At 42.6% G+C, this 24,272-nt stretch overlaps 1 protein-coding gene across 5 annotated transcripts in view; it reads left to right on the forward strand.

The window, feature by feature from the left end:
• Window positions 1-24,272, forward strand: part of Utrn (utrophin) — a 508,244-nt gene that overhangs the window by 371,537 nt on the left and 112,435 nt on the right. For all 5 annotated transcript variants that reach the window (XM_052169847.1, XM_052169848.1, XM_052169850.1 and 2 more), the window contains one exon: window positions 13,748-13,877. In XM_052169847.1, coding sequence (XP_052025807.1) covers window positions 13,748-13,877 — 130 coding nt within the window. The remainder of the gene's footprint in view (window positions 1-13,747; window positions 13,878-24,272) is intronic.

Genomic DNA, 24,272 nt, shown 5'->3' on the forward strand with positions numbered 1-24,272 from the left:
GAGACCCTTTCTCAAAAAACAAGCTACCATGAAAATAAAATGCCAATATGTCCTTATTAAATTGGGGTCCTGTGCATTTGCATGTGTGTATGGTGCAGTTCTATTAATCTGAGGTTGCCTATAAACCTGTAATGTTTTGGTCTTGCTGTGTGTTATGAGGTTTTTCTTTGGTAGTAAATTAGTTATTTTCTGGTTGGGTTGAGGAGCTCCCATGAGTGTATATTATGTTTATCTGTGTATGTACATCCATGTAGAGGCTAGGTACAACCTAAGTCTAAATCCTCAAAGAGTCCCGCCCGCCCTCCTTCCCTCCCTCCCTTCATTCCTTCCTCCCTTCTTTTCTTCCCTCCCTTCCTTCCTTTTTTCCCTCCTTCTCCCTCCCTCCCTCCCTTCCTTTCTTCCTTCCCTCTCTCCCTCCCTCCCTTCCTCTGTCCCTTCCTTCCCCTCCTCTTCTTTTGATATCTTCCAGAGTCAAAGTCTTACATTGTAGAGGGTGGTGGTGGTGGTCAGCCTCAAGGTCCCATGCACCTCCCCCTCACTCCCAGGCTCTGAGATTACAAAGATATGCCCCACTGTGCCTAGCTTTTAAAAAGTAGATTCTTAAGACCAAGCTCACGTCCTCGAGTGTACAAGGCCATTGATAGCACTCTACAAACTATACTACCTCTTCAGCCCAATGTTCTAAAGTTCAAAAGAAAACTCCTAAGTGCCCCTGTGAAATTTGCAACTATATCACTTTCTTCTCAGAAGCACACTGCCTCTCCTCACCCCCATCTGTTGGTAGAGCAGTTACCCACAGGCAGCCTGAATCAACTTTCTAAAGGAGCCATCGACACTCCTCTTAACCATTCACATGGCTACAGTTGATCATGTCTTCTAAGTTTGGGAGCGACAGATGAATTATCACTCCCAAGAACTAGGGCTCACACAATGTCTGTGCTTAAAGGGGCAGTGTACAGCTTGAGAGCTGTCAGGCTGGTGGTGAACTAAAGAGTGTGGCCATTCTTGCGTGTGAAATGGCCTCTGTGAAATCAGCCACCCACCTCCAGGTGAACCACTTCTAGGGTCTTTGTTGCTTAGTGACAATTGTCTTTGTGTAACAGCTCATTTCTTCATTCAGCTTCCATGTTGAGTCTGATAATTGACATCCTATGTTAGGGACTGTGGTGGTTTGAATATGCTTGGCCCAGAGAGTGGCCTTATTATTAGGAGGTGTGGCCTTGTTGGAGGAAGTATGTCACTATGAAGGTGGGCTTTGAGGTCTCTGATATATGCTCAAGTCTGTCCAGAGTCAGCCTTTGGATCAAGGTGTAGAACTCTTGGCACCTTCTGCATCACCGTGTCTTCCTGGACACTGCCATGCTTCCTGCCATGATGATAAGGGACTGATCCTCTGAAAATGTAAGCCAGCCCCAATTAAATGTCCCTTCTATGAGTTGCCTTGGTCATGGTGTCTCTTCTCAGCAAAGGAAAGCCTAACTAAAACAGATACTCAGCACACATCATTCACTAGAGGGTCCGGTCTCTTCATAGAACACATTACCTAGTTTCAGGATTGAGTTTCACAAGAAGGTAATCACTGTCAAAATCATTGTAACAGGGGCCTGAACATACAGCCAGGAAGCACAGATGCATATGACGGTGTGCTGTGGCTGATAAGGAAAGGCTTTAAGAAGCCCTGGAGTAGAGAGTCCATAAAGTGAAACACCCTTTAAGAATGCTATCCAGGTTACTGTGGTGAAGATCTTGCATGTTACTGGCTGTGTTTCTCAGAGTAATGGGGTGTACTGTATTTACCCAGGGGGTCTCAACATTCCTAATGCTGTGGCTGTTTGAAACAATTCTTTATGTTGTGGTGACCCTCCCTGACAACTGTAAAATTGTTTCCTTGCTACTACGTAGTGGTAATTTTGCTACTTCTATGAATCATAAATATCAGTGTGTTCCCATGGTCCTAGGTGACCCCTGTCAAAGAGTCATTCAACCCCCAAAGGGATCAACCCACAGATTGAAAGTGGATGCTTTAGCCTAATAGTGAGAGCCAAGTTCAAAGAGAAGGAACGTGAATGTTAGCATCTCACAGGGTCTGATGAGAGAAGCTACCAATGGATTTGCTGAACTAGAAGGATGCAGGTGTGGGTCTGTGCATGTGCATACATGTGTATGTGTGTCTGTCTGTGTTCAGGCAGTGCAGAGGAAAGGCTGCTTTGTTACTGTGAGAGTCCTGTCTTGCTCTTAGCATTCATACTTAGTATTCCCATTTCGCCTTTATTTTTTGATGTCAGTGGGGTGGAACCAAAATGAATTTATACATTTAACTGATCATTTAGGGACATTAACCAAAACTTTTACGGCACTGTGCACCATGAAGGAGGATTAAAAGAAGTTTTTGCCTGCATACCAATGGAACATAATCCCATTTCTCTCTCTTTTTTCTTCTGAGTTTTATTAGTGCTATCAACTTTAACGACTCTCTGGCCTTCTTTGCTACCATACACAATGACTTAGATCCATACATGCTGATTTATCTCCGAAAGCAAGTTGAAAGGAGGGAGTAAATTACATCCTAACAGATTCTCTTTAAATTTGTATCATTTTTTTCCCTCTATCTCTATTCTCTGGTAAGCCATGAAGTTCTTTTGAGAACCAAATGTTAAGAAGCCTGCTGTGCCAATACTGCCTTAGGTGCCCCTGCCCCAGTTCAGATGTCCCAGGTCCATGCCAGCTACTAGGGCACCCATATGTTCTTCCTAGTGCCAGGTCATGGGAAGGGCTCTCCATGCTTTGTTGAATGCCTTGCTGTTCTATTGAATGTCCACATATTCAGATAAGTGGCTCTGTAATTTCATATTGCCTTGGAGTTTGCTGTTCTATAGTTAGATCTGTTGACATCAAGAACACTTATATAAGTCAGGTATTGGTGGCACACACCTTTAATCCTAGCCCTTAGGAGGCAGGGGCAGGTGGATCTGAGGCCGGCCTGGTCTACACAGTGTGTTCCAGGCAGCCAAGCTATTCAGAGAGACCCTGTCTCAAAACAACAACAACAACAACAACAACAACAACCAAACAACAAAAACCAGCCAGTCAAACAGACAAATAAAAAGTACATTATGCTTCAACGTATATAAACCATAGTATGTTAAAAATAACAAAAGACTCTCAGAATGTACTCAGTGAACTCTCTCCTCAGGTCAGCCATGGTCCTCACACTGAGTCATGTGCCTCTTGTCTTAACTTGTGGATGCTAGTGTTGGCTGAGTCTTGGGTTTCGGCCCACACTTGGTCCTCTGTGCTTGACCTCTAAGTACTCTGTTGCCCTGATTTTCTCATCTTCTCACTGAAGCTCCTCCTCTTTCCTCTCTGGTCCACTCTTCAAACCTCTTGTAAAACTGGGATGCTGTAGGACCCAGGCTATGCCATTGTCTCTATATGCAGTCCTTTCTGGGTTTAGATTCTGTCTGCAGGCCAGCCACTCCCAGATTTGTGAATGTGCTGGTGTGTCACCTCTACAGGGACCCTAATCTTACCTATCCCATGGCCAACCTGAAAACACCACAAAGTTGACCCTCAAAACATTCTACCCAGACGCCTCTATCTCACTTGGTAGAGATGTGATTTCACTTGCTTAGGTAAAATAATAATAATAATAGCTTGAACCCCATCTTCCTCATTCGATGTGTTAGGGGAGTCTTAAGTTCTCTCATCAAGATAGAAAATCTAAATTGGCCACTTGCCACCATTCATCAGACACGGGAGTCCCCAGCACAGCAGCCAGTATGTTTCTGTTAATCAATCGAATTCACAGTAAGAGACTAGTCTCAGGAAGGCAGGCAAGAGCCCCGTGTGGTCCCCTATGCCTCCCCCACACCAAGCTCATCTCAGCCCTGGCTCCTTCTTCTCCCACACTGGTCTCAGCCAGGCTGACCTCTTGCTGTGATTTCAATTACAGATCCGTGCTGTATCCTAGAATGTTCTTTCTTAGAGTCTACAAAGTTAACTCTAACTCAGGGTGCTTAATGGCACCTCCAAATCCTGGCAGCCTTTCTTTGTTCCAGCATTGTCATCTTCCAATTTAGCTGCTCTACTATTTTCCATTCTTTGTGTACCCACAATCCCACATACTCTATAAAGACCGGTTGAATGCAAAATGAGTGACACACGCTTGAGGGTATTTGGTTCTTTTTAATCTCTTTATGTCTGTGGTAATCCTTTTCATTTGTTCATTTAACAAATATCACATTTAAAAATACTGTGCGTGTATTTTTTTAAGACACTGCCTTATTTATGTATGCCAGGTAAATATCAAACTTAACAGTGTAACTGAGGGTAACTTTGGACTTCTAACTCTCCTGCCTTCTCCTCCTGAGTACTTTTATTACGGGAGTGTGCCACCATACCCAGGTTCTGCTGAGCTGAGGATTGGACCAGGGACCTTGTGCATGCGAGGCAAGCCCTCCCCGATTTAGCTGTTGCCCTGGCCTCTTTGCTACTTTAAGTACCTAAATCTTTAGGGAAAATGATACTCTCTTTAGAAATATAAGCAAGGATCTTTCATCAACAGCTTAGAGATAATTTTTTGATGATTGCATGCAAGGGTTGGAATGTAAGAAACCCTATCAGCACAGCTGTAGGTTAACATGTATTAGTTAAGAGGATTCTTTTCTTTCCACGTCAGTTCACATTGGTGTCCAACTGTGAGCTCTCAGTTGAGCAGAGACTGAAGGAAAGGTAAGTGGGTGCCATCATCTTTGGTTAGGAACTTATCTTTCCTCTGTCTTAATATTGCCTGAATTGTCCCACTCCGAGGGTGAGGAAGTTCTGTTTACGAGATTAGAGGGAGTGGACTGGCAAATCAGGGTTGTGGAGACATCCTCTGGAATATGGTTCACTTTACTTCTTGAATGTGCCATCAGATTGCCTCACTGTATGTGGCTCCTTTTATCCCTTGAATATATGCTTTAAAAATAAACACCATATATTTTTTAAAAGTAAATATGTTGCTTGAGAGATGGCTCAGCAGTTAAGAGCACTGACTGCTCTTCCAGAGGTCCTGAGTTCAATTCTCAGCAACCACATGATGGCTTTCAACCATCTGTAATGGGATCTGGTACCTTCTTCTAGTGTGCCTGAAGAGAGCAATGGTGTATTCATATACATAAAATAAATAAATCCTTTTTTTAAAAAAAAAAACTAAATATATTAAGATCTCCAATGACCATAGGAATTTAAACCTACAGACAATGATTCAATGATTGTCTCATTTATATATATTTATAAAATATATCTCATTTTATACATGAATGTAGACTGAAAGAGATCATTGAAGGAAAACAGAAAAATTGTACATAGTGCCATAGAAACGAAGCACTGGCTTCTAATACAGTCTCCCTTTTGTTTTATAGATTTATTTTTAGTTATGTATTTGTGTATGTTTGTGTGTCTGTGGTTAGATTTATTTTTAGTAGGTGTTTGTTTGTGTGTGAATGTGTGTCTGCTTGTGGGCATGTTGCATATGACTACATCTATCCAGGAAGACCAGAAGAAGCTGTCTGATACCCTGGACCTTGAGTTACAGGTAGTCATGGGCCACCCAATGCTGGTGCTGGGAAGCAAACTTGGGTCCTCTGGGAGAGCAGCAAGCCCTCTTGGCCACTGAGCCATCTCCCTGGCCCATACATACGTAATTGTTAATAGTGTGTTATTTAAAGGTAGTAATTTGTTCTCTACTTCTGTTTTGCAGCCTGGAGACTATAATTAATAACTTGCATTATATTCTTGAAAATTGTTGAAAGAGTATATTTTAAATGTTACTGTAAAAAGTTGAAGCTATGTGAGATATTTATTACATATGGTAGCTGGATGAGCTATTCTGCAAGTTTATTATTTCAAAATAAAGCATTACATAAGGTAGATGTATATGTTTTATTTCTCAATGAAAAATAGAAAAAATTAGCTTAAAAGTTTACGTTAAAGTTATTGGGAAGCCGGGCAGTGATGGCACATGCCTTTAATCCCAGCACTTGGGAGGCAGAGGCAGGTGAATTTCTGAGTTTGAGGCCAGTCTGGTTTGCAGAGTGAGTTCCAGGATGGCCAGGGCTATACAGAGAAACCCTGTCTCGAAAAACCAAAATAAACAAACAAACAAAACAACAACAACAACAAAAACAAAAACCCAAACTATTGGGAAAAGATCTTTACCAATCCTACAACTGATAGAGGGCTAATATCTAATACATATATACAAAGGACTCAAGAAGTTAGACTCCAGAAAATTAAATAACCCTATTAAAAAACGGGATACAGAGCTAAACAGAGAATTGTCAACTGAGGAAACTCAAATGGCCGAGAAGCACCTAAAGAAATGTTCAACATCTTTAGTTATCTTGGATGCTATTCAAAACAACCACACCAGTCAGAATGGCTAAGATCAAAAACACAGGTGACAGCAGATGCTGGTGAGGATGTGGAGAAAGAGGAACACTCCTCCATTGCTGTTGGGATTGCCAGCTGGTTCAACCACTCTGGAAATCAATCTGGAGGTTTCTCAGAAAATTGGACATAGTTACTACCTGAGGACCCAGCTATACCACTCCTGGGCATATACCCAGAAGATGCTCCAACATGTAATTAGGACACATGCTCCACTATGTTCATAGCAGCCTTATTTATAATAGCCAGAAGCTGGAAAGAACCCAGATGTCCCTCAACAGAGGATTGGATACAGAGAATGTTGTACATGTACACAGTGGAATACTACTCAGCTATTAAAAGCAACGAATACATGAAATTTGCAGGCAAATGGATGGAACTTGAAATGATCCCATTCTGCCATTCTTCTCCTCCTTTTAGATTGTGTCACATGATCTGTGGCTATGCCTAGCCCTTTTTTGTATATTCAGTTTAGGTTATTGTGTGTTTTAATTATCTTATTTGGGTAGAAAACTCTTTGGTACTTTGCTAGCCCCATACCCTGGAAGACAGTAGTATGTCTCCACACAAGACAGGTTTTCACAGTAGCCTGCACTGTCCTAGAACTTGTGTTGTTCCTGCCTTAGTCTCTTGAGAGCTGAGACTACTGTACCCAGCTAAGTGGATTTTTATTTATTTATAGACACAAAATAATTTTTGTATTCTCCCTTTGCTGTTGTTAACTCTTGAGCATAAGAGGTCTAGCAAACATTTTAGAATGTTTAAGCTTCTGCTTCCCTTTGTGAAGTTATCTTGAGTTATTTTGAAGTTTTCTTCTTCCTTGTTCTAGTTGAGTCTTGTTTACTACATGTAAGCTAAAATTTCCCTTTACACTGTTTGGTCCTGGAGATTATTTAGGGCACTTATTTACTGGAAAGCTATATTAGTTCATTTACTTTTGCTATAACAGAGTCTCTGAGATTGAACAACATCTAAAGATAAGTAGTTCACTTCTCTCATAGCTCTAGAAGCAGAGCAGTATCTAGTGAGGTCCTCATACTCTGCATATACTGATAGCAGAAGGCAGTGGCTGCCAGTGACAGCAGGGGACAGGACAGGCATCACAACCTGCTGTGCACTAATTGGACCTTATGAGGATTTATCTGTTCCCGAGAGAACGTGTCTAGTCTCGCAAGAAAGACGTCAGTCCCTCTTAAATCCTCATGTTCCAACCCTACTTCGCTATCAATCAGTCTCAACATGAGTGGTGATTGTACCCACGGAATGTGTCACAGGCAGTGCCAAGCTGGCACACATGTGTGCTTCTAGCTCAGTGGCCAAGCTTTGGGTGGCAAAGTCACCAGGTGTCTGCAAGAAAAGGAAGTGCATGTTTACCAGGTATTTCTCCTGGCAAACACAAAGACTCAGAGTCTAAAACCTTGTCACCAAAGGAACATCCCTGATCCTTCCTCACTTGGCATGATTTCATCTGTCACTAAGCAGTACCCACTTGACGTGCTGCACAGTCTGTGAAATGCTTTCTGTTACCAATCCCAATCCATTCCTGCTTGTCCATGTATCTTGTTAGAATAATGGATTATGCCTTCCTCTTAATCTGACATGGTTGCTCCTGTCAGCCAGTGATGGAGAATAGTTCTCCATTCCCATTAGCCAGTTAATGCAGGGGACGGGCGCATAGCCACACACAGTGTCCGGACAGCAAGGTAGGAAGAGATGAATGAGAGAGAGGATCCATTGTGTGAGATTTCTGAGTTTAGCATTTCATTACCTTCATAAGAATGAAACAAAATACATAGCCTTAGCTTTGGCCTTGTCGTTGCCGAAGCCTTGATGGGCTAACTAGACTGCACCCTCCATCCACGTCATGTGTGGTAGGTAGATATTTTACAAAGCCAAACTCATAAACTTGTAAACCACACCCTTGTCATCAACACTGGAAGCATCTATCCCTGTAGATATCTACAGTCCTCCTAGGTCTTCCAGCTGCTGAGAGCTGTGGGCCACCAGCATGAGGCTGCACCTGGGAACTGCGAACAGCCAGGTGCCTCCAAGCAAGCACATAGAGTTTGACCACCATCTATGACTTGGGGAGGAAGATTCGCTCTCGAGGGCTGCCTCTGGAGTGCGTGGCTGAAGCAGGTTACAATGTCAGGTCCTAGCTTTTGTTAGTTCAGAAGGTCCCCATCTTTCTCTGAGATGGGAGATTTCAGCTCATCTCTCCTGTTGAGAGATAATTCATCCTCCTCATAGTAACTGCACAGCTTCTTTTGTTTTTTTTTTCCCTGTCCTGGCTCACTAAATTCTGAAACTTTCAAAAATTGGGTAAATATTTTGCAGTTAAGATGAGCATTTTAAGTGGTGAGGAATGACATAGGTCTTTTTCTTCCCTTCCTTTCTAAAAGCTTTCGTTTCAAAGGTGCCTGCGAAGTTCCCTAAAAGCAACTATTATTTGCCCTTGAGTCCCCGTGCCTCCCCTCCATCTTCCTATGGGTATACTTCCCATTTGCCTCACCCACAATGACTCTGTTCCTCTCCATCAGATCCCAGGACTCATGCCCCCAGCCTAAAGACTCAGAAATTGACTTAGAAGCTCACTGCACGGCTGTCCACTGTGGCACCTGCCTGACAGAGTTTCTTTGATTAAGCAATTGTGTGGCTGAGTGCTCTCAAGTCATTCTAAAATGTGCAAGTTGTAAGTAAAGCAAAAAGAGTGTTCTATCTGACTAGAGTCCCCTCCCCCTCACCCCCCACCGAATTTCTCTACTGACGTGTTTTGCACTAAGCTGATCAACTTTCTCTGGAAGAGAAGGACGAAAACCATTTGCTTCTTGGTTTGCGTTTATTACTCGATGTAATGAAGTTTATTCTTGTGAAAAAGAACCTCTGTGGAGCTCCACCCCCTCAGGTCTCCAACCCTAGGCAGTTACTGATCTACTTCTTCTCTCTTTGTAGACACCTCTGTGGTTATGGAATCTCACACCGCAGGCTTTCCGCTGAATGTTCGCTGAGAACATTTGTTAGGTTTATCCAGCGGTAGCCTGCATTGGTCTGTAACTCATTTTCCTTGCTAAGATCTGCTGTGCAGCTCTGTTTTATTTTGCTTATCTACTGATCAGTGGGTGCATGTTTCCTTGGTCCCTCAGACTAGTTATGAACATTCACATGTGTGTTTTTATCTGTACAGATGTTTTATTTCTGGGTATATCTGGTAATGGGATATCTAGGATACAGGGTAAAATAAACCCTGTGTTTAACATTTGAGGAAATACCAAACTAAAGCGTCACATGATTCTACCATCCCCCAACAGTGTGTGAGGGTCCAGTTCCTCACAACTTCACCAAAGCTTGTTACTGTTTGGAAACAGGGTTGTTTTGTGTGAAAATATAAAGTCATTAACATAGAAAAATTCCAATTAGGTTATCTGATATTCATTTAAGAGGCTCCCAAATGAGACAGGAGATACCAGAAACTGGATGCTTCTATGTGTACAAAACAACTCATTGGACTCTAATTACCTTATCATTAATACTCTCCAGGTGCTTAGGAAAACTCGGGCTTTCTTTTATGTCTAATGGAGAGGTAAAAGGTGTGGTGATTATGTGTGTAATGCAGTTGAAAGGCAAATCTCTTTGTGAATGCAATTAAATAAAATTGAAATAGGACAAATTGAATAGCAAAATTAAAACGTCAAAAGAGAGTATGTGCAGATATACTGCATGTGGTCCTTCTAGGATACTGGGGAGAGAGATGGTATCAGGGTCAGAGACCCAAAATTTTACTTAGGGTGGTTTCCACTTGCCCATACCTGCTCTACTTCTTTTTCTGGGTTACAAGTCAGTTCACCAGACATTCCCTAACAAGAATTTAATGCAGGGTGATTTCCCCCCACTTTGGCAGGTTGTAGATTAATGTGGTGAGAAATGCAAGTAAACATTGAAAGACTCTCTGGTACTCAGACTTGGTTATTATTAATCTAGAAGACCCAACAATATTGTTAAGAAAATTATGTAAATTTGTGCTCACGTCTTAACCCAGTTTCCTGGCTCTTTATCAGCTTGTCTGTCCTCCAGTATTAGGTGTCAGATGTGCAAAGGCACACACATGTCCTTCTGTCTCCACCTCTGCCTGCTTCTTGAGCCTTAGCTACTGCCTTGTGTGGGTGCTAAAGGTGTGCGTTTCTCCTGGTGTACACACCGGAATCTTCCCTCCCAAGGCTGGTGCATGATTTTTCTCTAGGGGGAAGAACCTTTCTTTCCTTGCAAGATTCTGATGAAGCCCCTCCCTCCCCACCCCACATTGTGAGAAGCACTACAGGAGTGCTCAACTTCCTGTAGTATAAGATCCATAAGTCTCGAAAATTTATGGTGTATCTGAGAAAAACAAAAATTAAATAAAACATTAAAAAAGAAGGAATACATACTGTCCTTGAATAATAGATCTGGGAAGTACAAAAAGACATATCCAGAGTAATGGGAACAGGAAATGTACGGCATGGGAAAGGTTAACGCTGCTGTAATGGTAGGTGCAACCCTCCATTTATAAGGCATTAATGGTCTGAAGCATCTACAGTGTGGCTGTCTGGGGAGAGAGCTTTCTGAGCACTGCAAACAGCCAGCCAACAAAATTGCTCTCCTGTGAGAGTCTCCATGCATAATTGATAAAATTCCAGCCATGTGGGGAAATCGACCAGTTTGTCTCCACAGTAGTTTTTCTATAGACATTTATTTTCTATCTGAACTTGGGAGAATCATAATTTTAAGAAGAGCTGTCCTTTGCCCCCTCCGCTCCGACGGCACTTTCCAAGGCACTGTGTGGACTGAAGAGTTCTGAATGGTCAGGTGGGAAGTCCCCACCTTAAGTCACTGGAATCAACTCTTCTCCATTCCCCACCACACCACCACAGCATCTGGAATTTACCCTCTGGGACATGTCCCATGAACATTTTCTTTTTCCGGAGACCCAACACTGTGTCTTCTCATCCTCACCAGACTTGGTTTCTCTTGCGTTCTTTTATGTCTATTTAGGTTTCCCTTTAGTGATGTTTCTAAAATGCTCTCGGAAATCCTCTCTGTGTCAGATGGGCTCTGGGGCCTTCACCTCTTCTTCTGCCCCTTGCATTTGGACAGGTGCATTTCTGGCTAGTCCTCCCTAAAAGGCGCATTTCAGCAGAGCCCTGGGTATCGCTTTATGAATCTTCACTGCTTCTGTGTTAACCGATGGCACTCAGTTGGGCATGAGTACTTTTGACTATTAAAATTTTTAAAAAAGCCGGGCGGTGGTGGTGCACGCCTGTAATCCCAGCACTTGGGAGGCAGAGGCAGGCGGATTTCTGAGTTTGAGGCCAGCCTGGTCTACAGAGTGAGTTCCAGGACAGCCAGGGCTACACAGAGAAACCCTGTCTCAAAAAACCAAATCCAAAAAAAAAAAAAAAAAAAAAAAACCCAAAATCAATGTGATATTCTCATACCACCATTTTATATTTATTTATGAGTGGTTTTGGAAGTAACTATTAGTAGTGCTTCTATACCTCTAGATCTCGCTCACCTAATGATATGATAATCTCTTGTTAAAAAATGTGGATTGGAATCATAAATACACATATATGTAAACACATACATATATACAGGTTTTAAAAAAATCTACCTTTTCTCATTCTCTTCTGACCTTTTTCTTCACATATATCAAAACATTACATGTCAGAAAACAGATCTGTTTTATTTCATTCAGGTTTGAGCCCCTGGGACACCTTGAGTTGCATTTCTTGAACAGGAATATTGACGGCTATGTGTTCCCTAGCGTGGTCATTTAGTAATACTCATTGACTGGGGTTGGCTGACCGACACTCACTCTGCTGTCTGTTGGGCTTTGGTGTGGAAAGTGTGAGGGAGTGTGTGTAAATGATTTTTAGGGAAAGTTTTATTTTCCACCTGGACCCTTACATATATTGGATCGTGGATTTTATTTTATAGGGGGTTGAGGGTCTTACTTCCATTTTCTAAATTCTTACCAGATAATAATTGTTCATTGACTAAAAGTCAAACCCCTTTAACGGTTCTTGTCCTATCTGTCCCCTTCCGTCTCCACCTGTAACAGCCCCTTTGGCTTTGGTCTCTCCATATTTCTCTCCTGTTTATCTCTGCCATCTCTACATGATGATTATTCTGGTACTTCTAGATTCGTTTTTCCCCATTTTTTTAACTGAGTGCAAAAGATAACGATGTAGCCTCCAAATAACCTTGCGTCCCAACACCTTTGTGTCAAACACCATTAAAACATTTAATTCTGTCCAAAAGTTAAAAGGACAGACTTGATTCTACAATCCTAAGGAGAACTATTTTAGGGAGGTGTATATATAAAAAAAAAAAAACAACCTTGCATGTTCATAGTGCATAGCCACTGAATTGTTCTATAATCAAATTATTAGGGCCTGAAGATGAGACCGTGTATGAATTTTAAATGCTAACAATGACAGCAGCAGCTCTGATTTAACTTTAGTATTAAAATAGTGCACAAGACATATTCACATGTTGGTGTCTTATCCCCGAGTGAGTCTGGCCATCTTTAAACCCTTGTCAATTAGAGTCTTAATCACCAAACCTGTTATCGAAGCAGAGGTAAAAGTTCATCTCTACTTAAAAGAATAGATGTGCCAGAGACAAGGTGTTCTGCGAGTCCCAGATTCTCATGGAAACTTCACCAGGGGAAAAGCAGTAATTGTCTCAGCATGAGAGATGGACGGACTGTATTTTAAGATAATTGGAAACTGTCTTTTATGTGTTCTCTTTGGTTTAGTTTTTGATTTCACACACTTTAATTTGTGCCTATCTCTTAATTTTTTTTTTTCTCAATGTATTCCAAAGAACATAAAACACTTCCGAGGCCCTCATTACCACATGTGAAATTACCTTCTTCTGTATCATCGGATGCAGTTTTTCTTGTCAATTTTGAGGAAGAAGTGTCTTTGAGCAGGCTATTATGTTTCAGCAACTCCACACAGTGGGGATTCTCCAAGTTCACATTTGGTAAATTCAAACACAATGTAGCTGACGCCCGTAGGTGAAAAATCTTAAAGAGTCCTTCTAGTTCGTCATCTTTTTCTTCTTTCCTTCAACAAGGATAACGTTTTCAGGGACCTTCCCTTTGGCTCTTACTGTTCCTGCCTGTCACACATTTTCACTTGTAACTCACCCGAATGCTGGCTTACGCCATTCCCTCTGCAGCCGCAGCCAGAGGTGGTCAAGCTAAACCGCGCCTTCGTTTGCTGAAAGCAGGTGAGGTTGCTTATACACTCCATGTCTGTTTCTCGTTGCAAAGGTGCTGAGACGTGAGCTAAAGGAGAAAGAGTATTCTGTGCTCAACGCCATAGATCAAGCTCGAGTGTTTCTGACTGATCAGCCCATAGAGGCCCCTGAAGAACCCAGAAGGAACCCACAATCAAAGACAGGTGAGCGTGGTTCATTTCTATGTCATACAAAACTCAAGTTTTAGGGGGGAAAAATAAAACAACCACAACAACAACAACAACCAAACAAGCAGCTTTTCTCTCGCAGCATCAAGCAGGTATAAACATCAACCTGTTACTTTTGAATATTTAGCTTAAAATGAAGCAGGAACTCACTTCTTTGTAAGTAAATAATCAATTCTCCCCATAGTGAATTTAAGAGAAAATTTGGCATGTGTCTTGGGGCCAACATATCATTATTAAATTTTGCGGTGTGGCCACAAAAAACTTTGTGTTGTATTTGAAAATAAATAAATAGATGTGCAGAGCCTTGCCTGTGGCTCAGCAGTTAAGAGCACTGGCTACCCTCCCGGAGGACCTGGGTTTGAATCTCTACAACTGTCTGTAGCTGCAGTCCCAGGGAATCTGCTGTCCTCTTCTGGCCTCCAAGGACACCGGGTACACACACAGAGGTGAAACAGCCCAAATCCACCTAGGGCCCCTCGGGTATACCTAACAGGTAGGTCAAACACCTGTACATGTTTTATAAAAGTAAAGAAATCTCTAAAACACATGTCATTCTAAGTATTTTTCCATCATTCACTTTACACAGGCAAAGCAGGCATGCAGAGTGCCTCACTGTGTGTAGTTATAGGGGAGTGCGGTGGGTACCCCTTTCCTCACTTAGACTGTAACTATATATGATTAACTTACCCCCCACCCCCACCCCCACCCCACACAGAGGGCATTCAGTGTCTTTTCATATGTTAACTTTATTTTCTGCTCTTGTTCCCAGACTGTCTGTAGGAGCAGACATCATTTTTTACCTTGTATTTTTAGCTTCCTGCTATAAATGATCTCTATCCCTTGGCTAGACTGACCTCATAGCAAAGTTGGGGCTCACAAGTCTTTACTTCCACAGGCATGGGCATTCTGGCTGTGTCTGCACAGAACCTTGCCCAACTTTTTAATGCAGTCCTGGGATCTGAATTCAGGTCCTCCTGGTTCTGTATCACACACTTTATCACCATCCATCTCCCTTTGTAGTGTCTGGCATGGGATCCCTGCCCCTTACGTAGTTACTAAATGAATGAATGTATCAGCAAAATACAGCTGGGAATAGGTAAGTCCCCCTGGGACACATTTCGTAAAAAGGATTTAGGTTAGTTGCAGATGAAGTCTAACACAGAGGTAAGGTAGACAGCAATAGCCACTACCCCCAATACCCTGTATTTGCCCAGGGCCTTGGCTGTATACTACAAAGGACAGGGGCTTTGGGGATTACAGTGGAGACTGCTGTCCCCAAGCACACCCTTGAAATGGGAGAGGAGATGATTAGGTGAGGACAGCCGTTTACAACTTTAAAAGACACTTTTGTAGCTTCTCTCCTTTGTTCTTAGACTCAGGATTTTGCTCAGTTCTCATTTCCAACCACGACATCCGGGGTTCTGGCAAGAGAAAATTGTTAACATCAATTCAACTTTATGAGTTTTTTTTTTTTTTTTTTTTTTAATGGTTTGGTTTGGTTTGGTTTTTCGAGGAACCATTTTCCAACCCTCTCCTTCCTTGATATTATTTTCTGTAATGGTAGCCCATTTTACCTGCTGTTAAAAGTAAATGGAGGGAAATTATCCATAATAGCTTCTATCCTCTTTTTGTTTACCGTGACTTATGCACAACCGCTATCGGAAACAGAAACTGTTGGCGCATTAGTCATCCCAAGTAATACTGAAGTGCTCTGCGTTGGAGCATTAGTGCCAGCCCCAGCCGTAGATGGCTTTTAGTTCTATTTAATAAGCAGTTTTAAAATATGCTCTGTGCATTATGTCCTAGAGTACAAAGATAGATCCATCTCTTTTTAATTCCAGAAAATACATTTCTCCATCGTTTTTCTCTCAAACATCTTTTCCTCTTGTAAGCCCTATTTCCCGCTCATTTCATTCTCCTGCTGTCAACTTTATTAACAATTAGTGTTGCGTGTATTTTTGAATGTTTGAAAGGCAGTACCACCCAGCATTATCATGTGTGTGGGTGCACACCAGAGGTTAACCTCGGGTATTTTCTTTTAGCTGTGTTTTACCTCCTTTTGAGACAGGGTCTCATATTTTTACCTATAGCTCTTGATCCAGCTGTGCTGTCTGACCATCAAGTCCCAGGTATCCATATTGCCTCTGCCTCCCTGTCAGTGGGATTACAGGCATGTGACACCATAGCTGGCTTTTTACATGGGAGTTCTGGGTATTGGATTCAGGTCATCATGTTTGCATGGCACATGTGGTACTTACTGAGCTGTCAGCCCATGACCAATATCTAAAGACCAGAATTGGCATTTCTTTAGAATAGGATCTTGGTTTCTCCTGACGTAGAAGGTTGACCAGAAACCTGACCCTGTCAGTGTTCTATCTGACCACTTACTCTGTGTCTCAGGCTCCATGTCCATTGGACACCAGACTTACGCTTTCTGCAGCCATGGCCTGTCTTGTCTTAGTTTGTGTTTTTCACCCACGATCCTCCTTCTCTGTTTCCCAGCTCTTGCCTCGTATACTGGCACAGCGTCTACTTGCTCTTCCAAACTCCCTCCCAAGCTCAGCCCCATTGCAGCGACTTTTTTTTTTTATTCGATATAATTTATTTACATTTCAAATGATTTCCCCCTTTCAGCCCCCCACTCCCCGAAAGTCCCGTAAGCCCCCTTCTCTTCCCCTGTCCTCCCACCCACCCCTTCCCACTTCCCTGTTCTGGTTTTGCCGAATACTGTTTCACTGAGTCTCTCCAGAACCAGGGGCCACTCCTCCTTTCTTCTTGCACCTCATTTGATGTGTGGATTATGTTTTGGGTATTCCAGTTTTCTAGGTTAATATCCACTTATTAGTGAGTGCATACCATGATTCACCTTTTGAGTCTGGGTTACCTCACTTAGTATGATATTCTCTAGCTCCATCCATTTGCCTAAGAATTTCATGAATTCATTGTTTCTAATGGCTGAATAGTACTCCATTGTGTAGATATACCACATTTTTTGCATCCACTCTTCTGTTGAGGGATACCTGGGTTCTTTCCAGCATCTGGCAATTATAAATAGGGCTGCTATGAACATAGTAGAACATGTATCCTTATTACATGGTGGGGAATCTTCTGGGTATATGCCCAGGAGTGGTATAGCAGGATCTTCTGGAAGTGAGGTGCCCAGTTTTCAGAGGAACCACCAGACTGATTTCCAGAGTGGTTGTACCAATTTGCAACCCCACCAGCAGTGGAGGAGTGTTCCTCTTTCTCCACACCCTCTCCAACACCTGCTGTCTCCTGAATTTTTAATCTTAGCCATTCTGACTGCTGTAGGATGAAATCTTAGGGTTGTTTTGATTTGCATTTCCCTAATGACTAATGAAGTTGAGCATTTTTTAAGATGCTTCTCCGCCATCCGAAGTTCTTCAGGTGAGAATTCTTTGTTTAACTCTGTACCCCATTTTTTAATAGGGTTGTTTGGTTTTCTGGAGTCTAACTTCTTGAGTTCTTTATATATATTGGATATTAGCCCTCTCTCTGATGTAGGATTGGTGAAGATCTTTTCCCAATTTGTTGGTTGCCGATTTGTCCTCTTGATGGTGTCCTTTGCCTTACAGAAACTTTGTAATTTTATGAGGTCCAATTTGTCAATTCTTGCTCTTAGAGCATATGCTATTGGTGTTCTGTTCAGAAACTTTCTCCCTGTACCGATGTCCTCAAGGGTCTTCCCCAGTTTCTTTTCTATTAGCTTCAGAGTATCTGGCTTTATGTGGAGGTCCTTGATCCATTTGGATTTGAGCTTAGTACAAGGAGACAAGGATGGCTCAATTCGCATTCTTCTGCATGCTGACCTCCAGTTGAACCAGCACCATTTGTTGAAAAGGCTATCTTTTTTCCATTGGATGTTTTCAGCCTCTTTGTCAAGGATCAAGTGGCCATAGGTGTGTGGGTTCGTTTCTGGATCTTCAATCCTGTTCCATTGATCCTCCTGCCTGTCACTGTACCAATACCATGCAGTTTTTAACACTATTGCTCTGTAGTATTGCTTGAGGTCAGGGATACTGATTCCCCCAGATTTTCTTTTGTTGCTGAGAATAGTTTTAGCTATCCTGGGTTTTTTGTTGTTCCAGATGAATTTGATAATTGCTCTTTGGGAATGCAGGGTTGGTTCAATATACGGAAATCCATCAATACAATCCACTACATAAACAAACTCAAAGAACAAAACCACATGGTCATTTCATTGGATGCTGAAAAAGCATTTGACAAAATTCAGCATCCTTTCATGCTTAAAGTCTTGGAGAGAACAGGAATTCAAGGCCCATACCTAAACATAGTAAAAGCAATATACAGCAAACCGGTAGCCAGCATCAAACTAAATGGAGAGAAACTTGAAGCAATCCCACTGAAATCAGGGACCAGACAAGGCTGCCCCCTTTCTCCTTATCTTTTCAATATTGTACTTGAGGTACTAGCTCGGGCAATTCGACAACATAAGGAGGTCAAAGGGATACAAATTGGAAAGGAAGAAGTCAAACTATCATTATTTGCAGACGACATGATCGTCTACCTAAGTGACCCAAAGAACTCCACTAGAGAGCTCCTACAGCTGATAAACAACTTCAGCAAAGTGGCAGGTTATAAAATCAACTCAAGCAAATCAGTGGCCTTCCTATACTCAAAGGATAAACAGGCTGAGAAAGAAATTAGGGAAATGACCCCCTTCACAATAGCCACAAACAGTATAAAGTATCTTGGGGTGACTCTTACCAAACATGTGAAAGATCTGTATGACAAGAACTTCAAGACTCTGAAGAAGGAAATGGAAGAAGACCTCAAAAAATGGGAAAACCTCCCATGCTCATGGATCGGTAGAATCAATATAGTTAAAATGGCCATTTTGCCTAAAGCACTATACAGATTCAATGCAATACCCATCAAAATTGCAGCGACTTCTTAAATACTACGTTGCTGACAGATTTCTTTCATGATCCCCTAGCGCCTTGTCATCGGTGACACCATGCCACCAAAGGCTGAGTCAGGCAATTAGCCTTCCCTGGGGCCCCACTGACTTCCTGTTCATTGAGAATCTGAAGAAGTCACTTGAACATGTACAGTAGATACACTAAGCGGGACATGTAGACCCCACTCTGGGAGCAGGAAAAGCTGACAGGTATTTTCTCAGAGAGGCAGACTCACACTTTAGACAGGTTGTAAGGACTTGAACTCTGTGTCCTGTGAATTGCGAACAAGTAACCAGGTAGAAGTGACAAGGCGGAGACAAGGTTGACAGGAGTGACCACAGCCAGATGATAGAAATCAGGAGAAATTAAAAAAAAATACAGATACTAGATAAAACCTGTAAAATCTGAAGCTATGAGTTGCAGTCTATTGCTGAAGGCAGATGGTATAAGGAGTCTTACTGTATTTTTAATAAATGTCCTTTCAAAAGTGAAAACCATTAAGAAATCAAGTTAAATGGGTATCTTGTAATTATGTGGAAAACTCAGCTACCAGAACAACCTCACTGTTTAGAAATGATTCAAGTAAATACGAATTTTTTAGTGCAACTAAAGTTGTGCTAGTAATTGTAGGAGATTTAAAGAGCTTTGTGTTCCGTGTTCTTGTTTGAACAGCATGGAAGTAATGTCATTTCATCTATCATATCGACACATTTTTCCTTTTAATGCAAATTGCTTTTAGTTGATCATTATCATCCAGTTTATAATGCGATACACATTTCTTATCATCTGTGATGTTTTTCCCACTTTTTAAACTGCTTTTGTGTCCATTCTTTGAACCAGATGAATGTGTTAGACAGATTATAAAGGTACCATTTATCATTTAAAAAATAGAATACTAGGGCGAAGAGCATCTTGCTTGGCCGACCAAGGTCATTGAGATAATCAAGGGAAGATGCAGAACCAGCATTAGCTTGTTCTTACTGACCTCCCAGCCCGCTGGGTTTTCACTGGCTTTTGGCCCGTCTCTGTGATTCCACCTCCTCCCTCTCTGCTCATGTGGCACCCTCTGGCCGCTGACCTACTGGCTCCTTCTTGACTCCCGTGTCAAGCACCTCTTAGCCTTACACACATATTTCTTGGCTTTTCTTTGTGCTGCCGACCTCCCTTGCTGTTCTCAGAGCTGCATCTGAAGTGCACTACTGTGTCAAGGAACTGTGTACTGTGGGATTCACAGCCAGGGGTAGGCTCTGCCTCCCCACCCCCATTCTTTAGAGATCTCAGGGGGAATATGGCATTTTCCCTGCTGTCCATCACCATCAATAATAATTACCAATGTCTTATAAAACGGTATGGTGTTTTGTTCATTAATTTCCCCACATATCAGCTTTAAAAATAATTCCTGCTAAAACCTTCCTGTTACCGTGACTACAGGGTCCTTCTCTTCTGAGAATGGCTTGTTTCATCCTAGGCTGGTCACCTTTGCTTCATGTAAATGACATTCACAAATAGTCATAGAAAAATATAGATCTTAATGTAATGTGTCTATCTGTGTAAATGTCGGGTGTATGTTAGTGCTATACATGTAATTAGTGCAATGTGACTGGACCTGGGGTCAATGGATAATTATCATTTTGTCAGACCAGTGTTTCCTCCGTGGTTCTCGGTTGGCTAGCTATGTGTATTAACAGTATTTGTTCTATCTCAGAGTATGCTGTATTCTTTGGAATACCAAGCACAACAATATATTGTTTCAGAAGGCCAAATTCCGGCAGTGTTTCTCTCTTATGGGACTCCTGTATTGTATGATATTGCTGCTCATTGATAATTAATAGGGCAAGGCCCAGCTCACAGTGGATGCCTCCACCTCTGGGCTGGTGGATCTGGGAGCTACTAGAGAGTGGGTTGGACAAACCATGAGGTCCAAGCTAGTGAACAGCATTACTTCATGGTTTCTCCATCAGCTCTTACCTTCAGATTCCTGCCCCGAGTGGATTCCTGCCCTGACTTCCATCAACAATGAAGAGTGACTTTAGAGTTGTCTGATGAAATAAATCCTTCCACCCAAGTAGGAATAGAACCCCTAAGACAAACATTATATCTGACAGGAGAACACAACTGGACTTGGTGTGATAGGCTGAAGGGTGCTTATCCTTGTGGAGAACCACAGATATATTTCAGAATCTAAATCCCACTGCAATTCCATGTCAGCTCATTTTATAGCAGCAATGACAAACTTGTGCAGCTAAAAAATTTTTTTATCATCATTGAATGAGTGACAGTAGGGAATTGTCATAGAGTTTAATAGATGGTCCTTTTTGTATGGCTTCTCCAAGTAACTTAGGGTTCCATTGTTTCCTTGTACAAGCCAATAAAATGGGGCCAAATTACACCTCACCTAACAGAAATAATTAGGCTCTTAAACTGGCAGGTGGTTTCTCCCCTCGAGGCTTTTTGTTTGTTTGTTTTGCCATGACAGATGTATCAGTTCAAATCCCTTCTTTGTAAATGGTGGACCCTCATGCTGCTAACCTGCCTCCCCGCTTCCCCACCCCTAGGCCCTGTGGGCCCCATAACCCAGTCACAGAAGGAGCAGGGGCGCAGCTGGCAGCAGCCAGTGAAATACCACTCAGGAGCCTGGTCTTCCTGGCTTCCTCTCCTCTGGTCTCCTTGTTCTTAGCTTCTTGGAGTAGACTGCATCTCTCTTCACCTGGAGTCTCTTGAGGAAAGCCTTCCCCTCCTTTAAGATGACTAACAAGGAGTGAGGTTTTCTAGGATTGGTAGGTTCCTATTGTAAGTGTACTACCCATAGAGGACAGGCATGCGATTGATGAGAAGTTACATAGATCCTCATAGCCAGCCGGGACTTATTAGATGCCGGTACCTGGCCAGGATCTATCCTAAGAAGCGCCCAGGCTCTTAAGTCCATGAGAGCACTCTGCATTAAGAGTCTTTCTACCACCCATTTTACAGACAGGGAAATTTAGGATGCTCAGTTCATAAGTCTGTGCAAGTTAGGAGCTGAGATTTGTGTCATTAAACGGTGCGTGTAACCTCTAGAGTCTTTAATCTACTTCTGTCCTCATCGGTATTTCTGTATAGCGAGTAGAAACAAGATTTCTTTTTCCTTTAGGAAACTTACAGCATAATTGAATGCATATAGTTCTTCTTTGTACCCTCTGTTCCCCTTCCCATCCTGAAATCCCACGCTGCTTAATAGAGTCACACACCAGTTCACCGATTCTGTTACCGAGGGAGACGGTGTTTAGGCAACATTAGAATTTGTCTTTTTGATTTTCACATAAGAAGTTGAAGTATAAGTAATTGCTTTCAGGCCTGTGGAACACAGCAATAATTTAATTAGCTTCCCAAGTCCAAATTAGATGGGTAAAGTTGTAACCCATGAATGGGCATAGAAAAATGTTCCTTTCTTTCTCAGTGCTCTTAACTACAGAGCAGCAATACCCAGACCCTCCCAAAATTAAAGATCCGTAGTATCTGTATAGATACTGTATAGATATAATGATCCAGCCTTGAACCGAAGAAGCCTCGGGATTGGGCAGACATTTTTTTAAAGGGCAAAACTTCCTTTAGTGGCTATGAATATCACTGCAAGAAAATATTGTGTAAGTAAATAAGTCAGCGCTCTCTCTATTGAGAACAGAAGTTAGTGTTATGGGCAAGCATGGTTTTAATAAACTGCTTGCCAGCTGCGACTTTCCCCAGCCAGTGTTGTGACCATCAATAAATAAAACACATTGGCTTCATAAAAAGATACAGGGACACTTTACAGGGATATATTTTATGGGGATCTACATCCGGGATGGCACTTTCTGGTTTTAGCATAAAAGGCAGGAAAGTACTACAGCTCTTGGGCAGAGTATGGTGTTTCTGTCTTTGTTGTTTTCTGGGTTGGGAGCTAGGGACTTCTGAGGTGTTGCCATGGATTTGAAGACAGAAGGCCAGCAAAGGCAGAGATGTCCCTCTTCAGTTAAACTCATCTCGGTTGTTTTAGCAGAACACAAACACGGAGCATAGTTCAGTAAGAATGGCTAAGCTCAGGTAGAAAGCTTCTGTGTGTAGCAGGGAAACAGCTCAAGGTGTGGGGAGAAATGGATGCTAATCTGTCAAGAAAGAGATTTTAAATCTATGGTTCCTGTCCTCTGATCCTCTGATTCTTTGGTGTGTGTGTGTGTGTGTGTGTGTGTGTGTGTGTGTAAGCATGCATGTGTGTTGTTTGTGTGTTTATTGTGTATGTGTGTGTATTGTCTGTGTGTGTGCACACATGTGCCCGCCCGCACATGTATGTATGTGTGTGTGTGTGGGGAGGGGGGGTTGTTGGTAGATGTCTTAGTCAGGGTTTCTGTTCTAGCACAAAACATGACCATGAAGCAAGTTGGGAGGAAAGGGTTTATTCAGCTTACACTTCCACATTGCTGTACATTACTGAAGGAAGTCAGGACAGGAACCTGGAGGCAGGAGCCGATGCAGAGGCCATGGAGGGATGTTTCTTACTGGCTTTCTTCCCCTGGCTTGCTCAGCCTGCTTTCTTATAGAACCCAGGACCACCAGCCCAGGGATGGCACCACCCACAAGGGGCCCTTCCACCTTGATCACTAATTGAGGAAATGCCTTACAGCTGGATCTCATGGAGGCATTTCCTCAAGGGAGGCTCCTTTCTCTGTGATAACTCAGCCTGTGTCACATTGACATATAAACCCAGCCAGGACAGTGGGCATGAGACTAAGTAAGCTGATGACTGTAGAGAGGAGAGGGCAGTACTAGGTGTCCTTCTCTACGGTTTCTTCACCTCAGTTCTTGTTCTGTCCTCTGACCCCAGAGCTAACCATTCAGTTTGACTCTCTAGTCAGTGATGCTGGGATCAAACTCAGATCCTCGTGCTTTTGTTGCAGGTATTATGACTGAACCGTCCCCCCTCCCCCCAGCCTGAATCACTGCTTGACTTTTTAAAGAAGGGAAAAGGGGAATGAGAATAGACTAGGAGATTTTCCTTTGTTTTGGTTGTTGAGTCACAGATATACCAGGAGAACTATTCATGCCTTTCACAATATGTACCAAGTGCCCACTGCATGCCTGTGGGTGTTAGAGGTCCTGGGAATACATCTGAGAGAGCATTGTGAATTCCTTGTCCTGCTGACATCAAATGTTCTCCGTGTCTCTTTACCCCATTCAGTACTGTCTCCTGTCCCCAGTGACCTGCTTGTTGCTGTCCGGTGTGACAATGAATAAATCATAAAACTCTGGTCAGCAGGAGGACATTCAGGGAGGGAATCACTGCTGCACAGAGTCCGCAGAGTCGAGAGGTGGCTCTCTGGTGGCCAGCAGGAGCCTCCCCTTCTGTGTTCTGGTTCTCCCGGCCCTTCCTGCTCCTGCCCCATGCCTGCTGCTCTCATTAGTAGTTCCCCCTGCC

Source organism: Apodemus sylvaticus, chromosome 23 (assembly GCF_947179515.1).
Source record: "Apodemus sylvaticus chromosome 23, mApoSyl1.1, whole genome shotgun sequence".
In the NCBI taxonomy this organism is placed as follows: Eukaryota; Metazoa; Chordata; class Mammalia; order Rodentia; family Muridae; genus Apodemus; species Apodemus sylvaticus.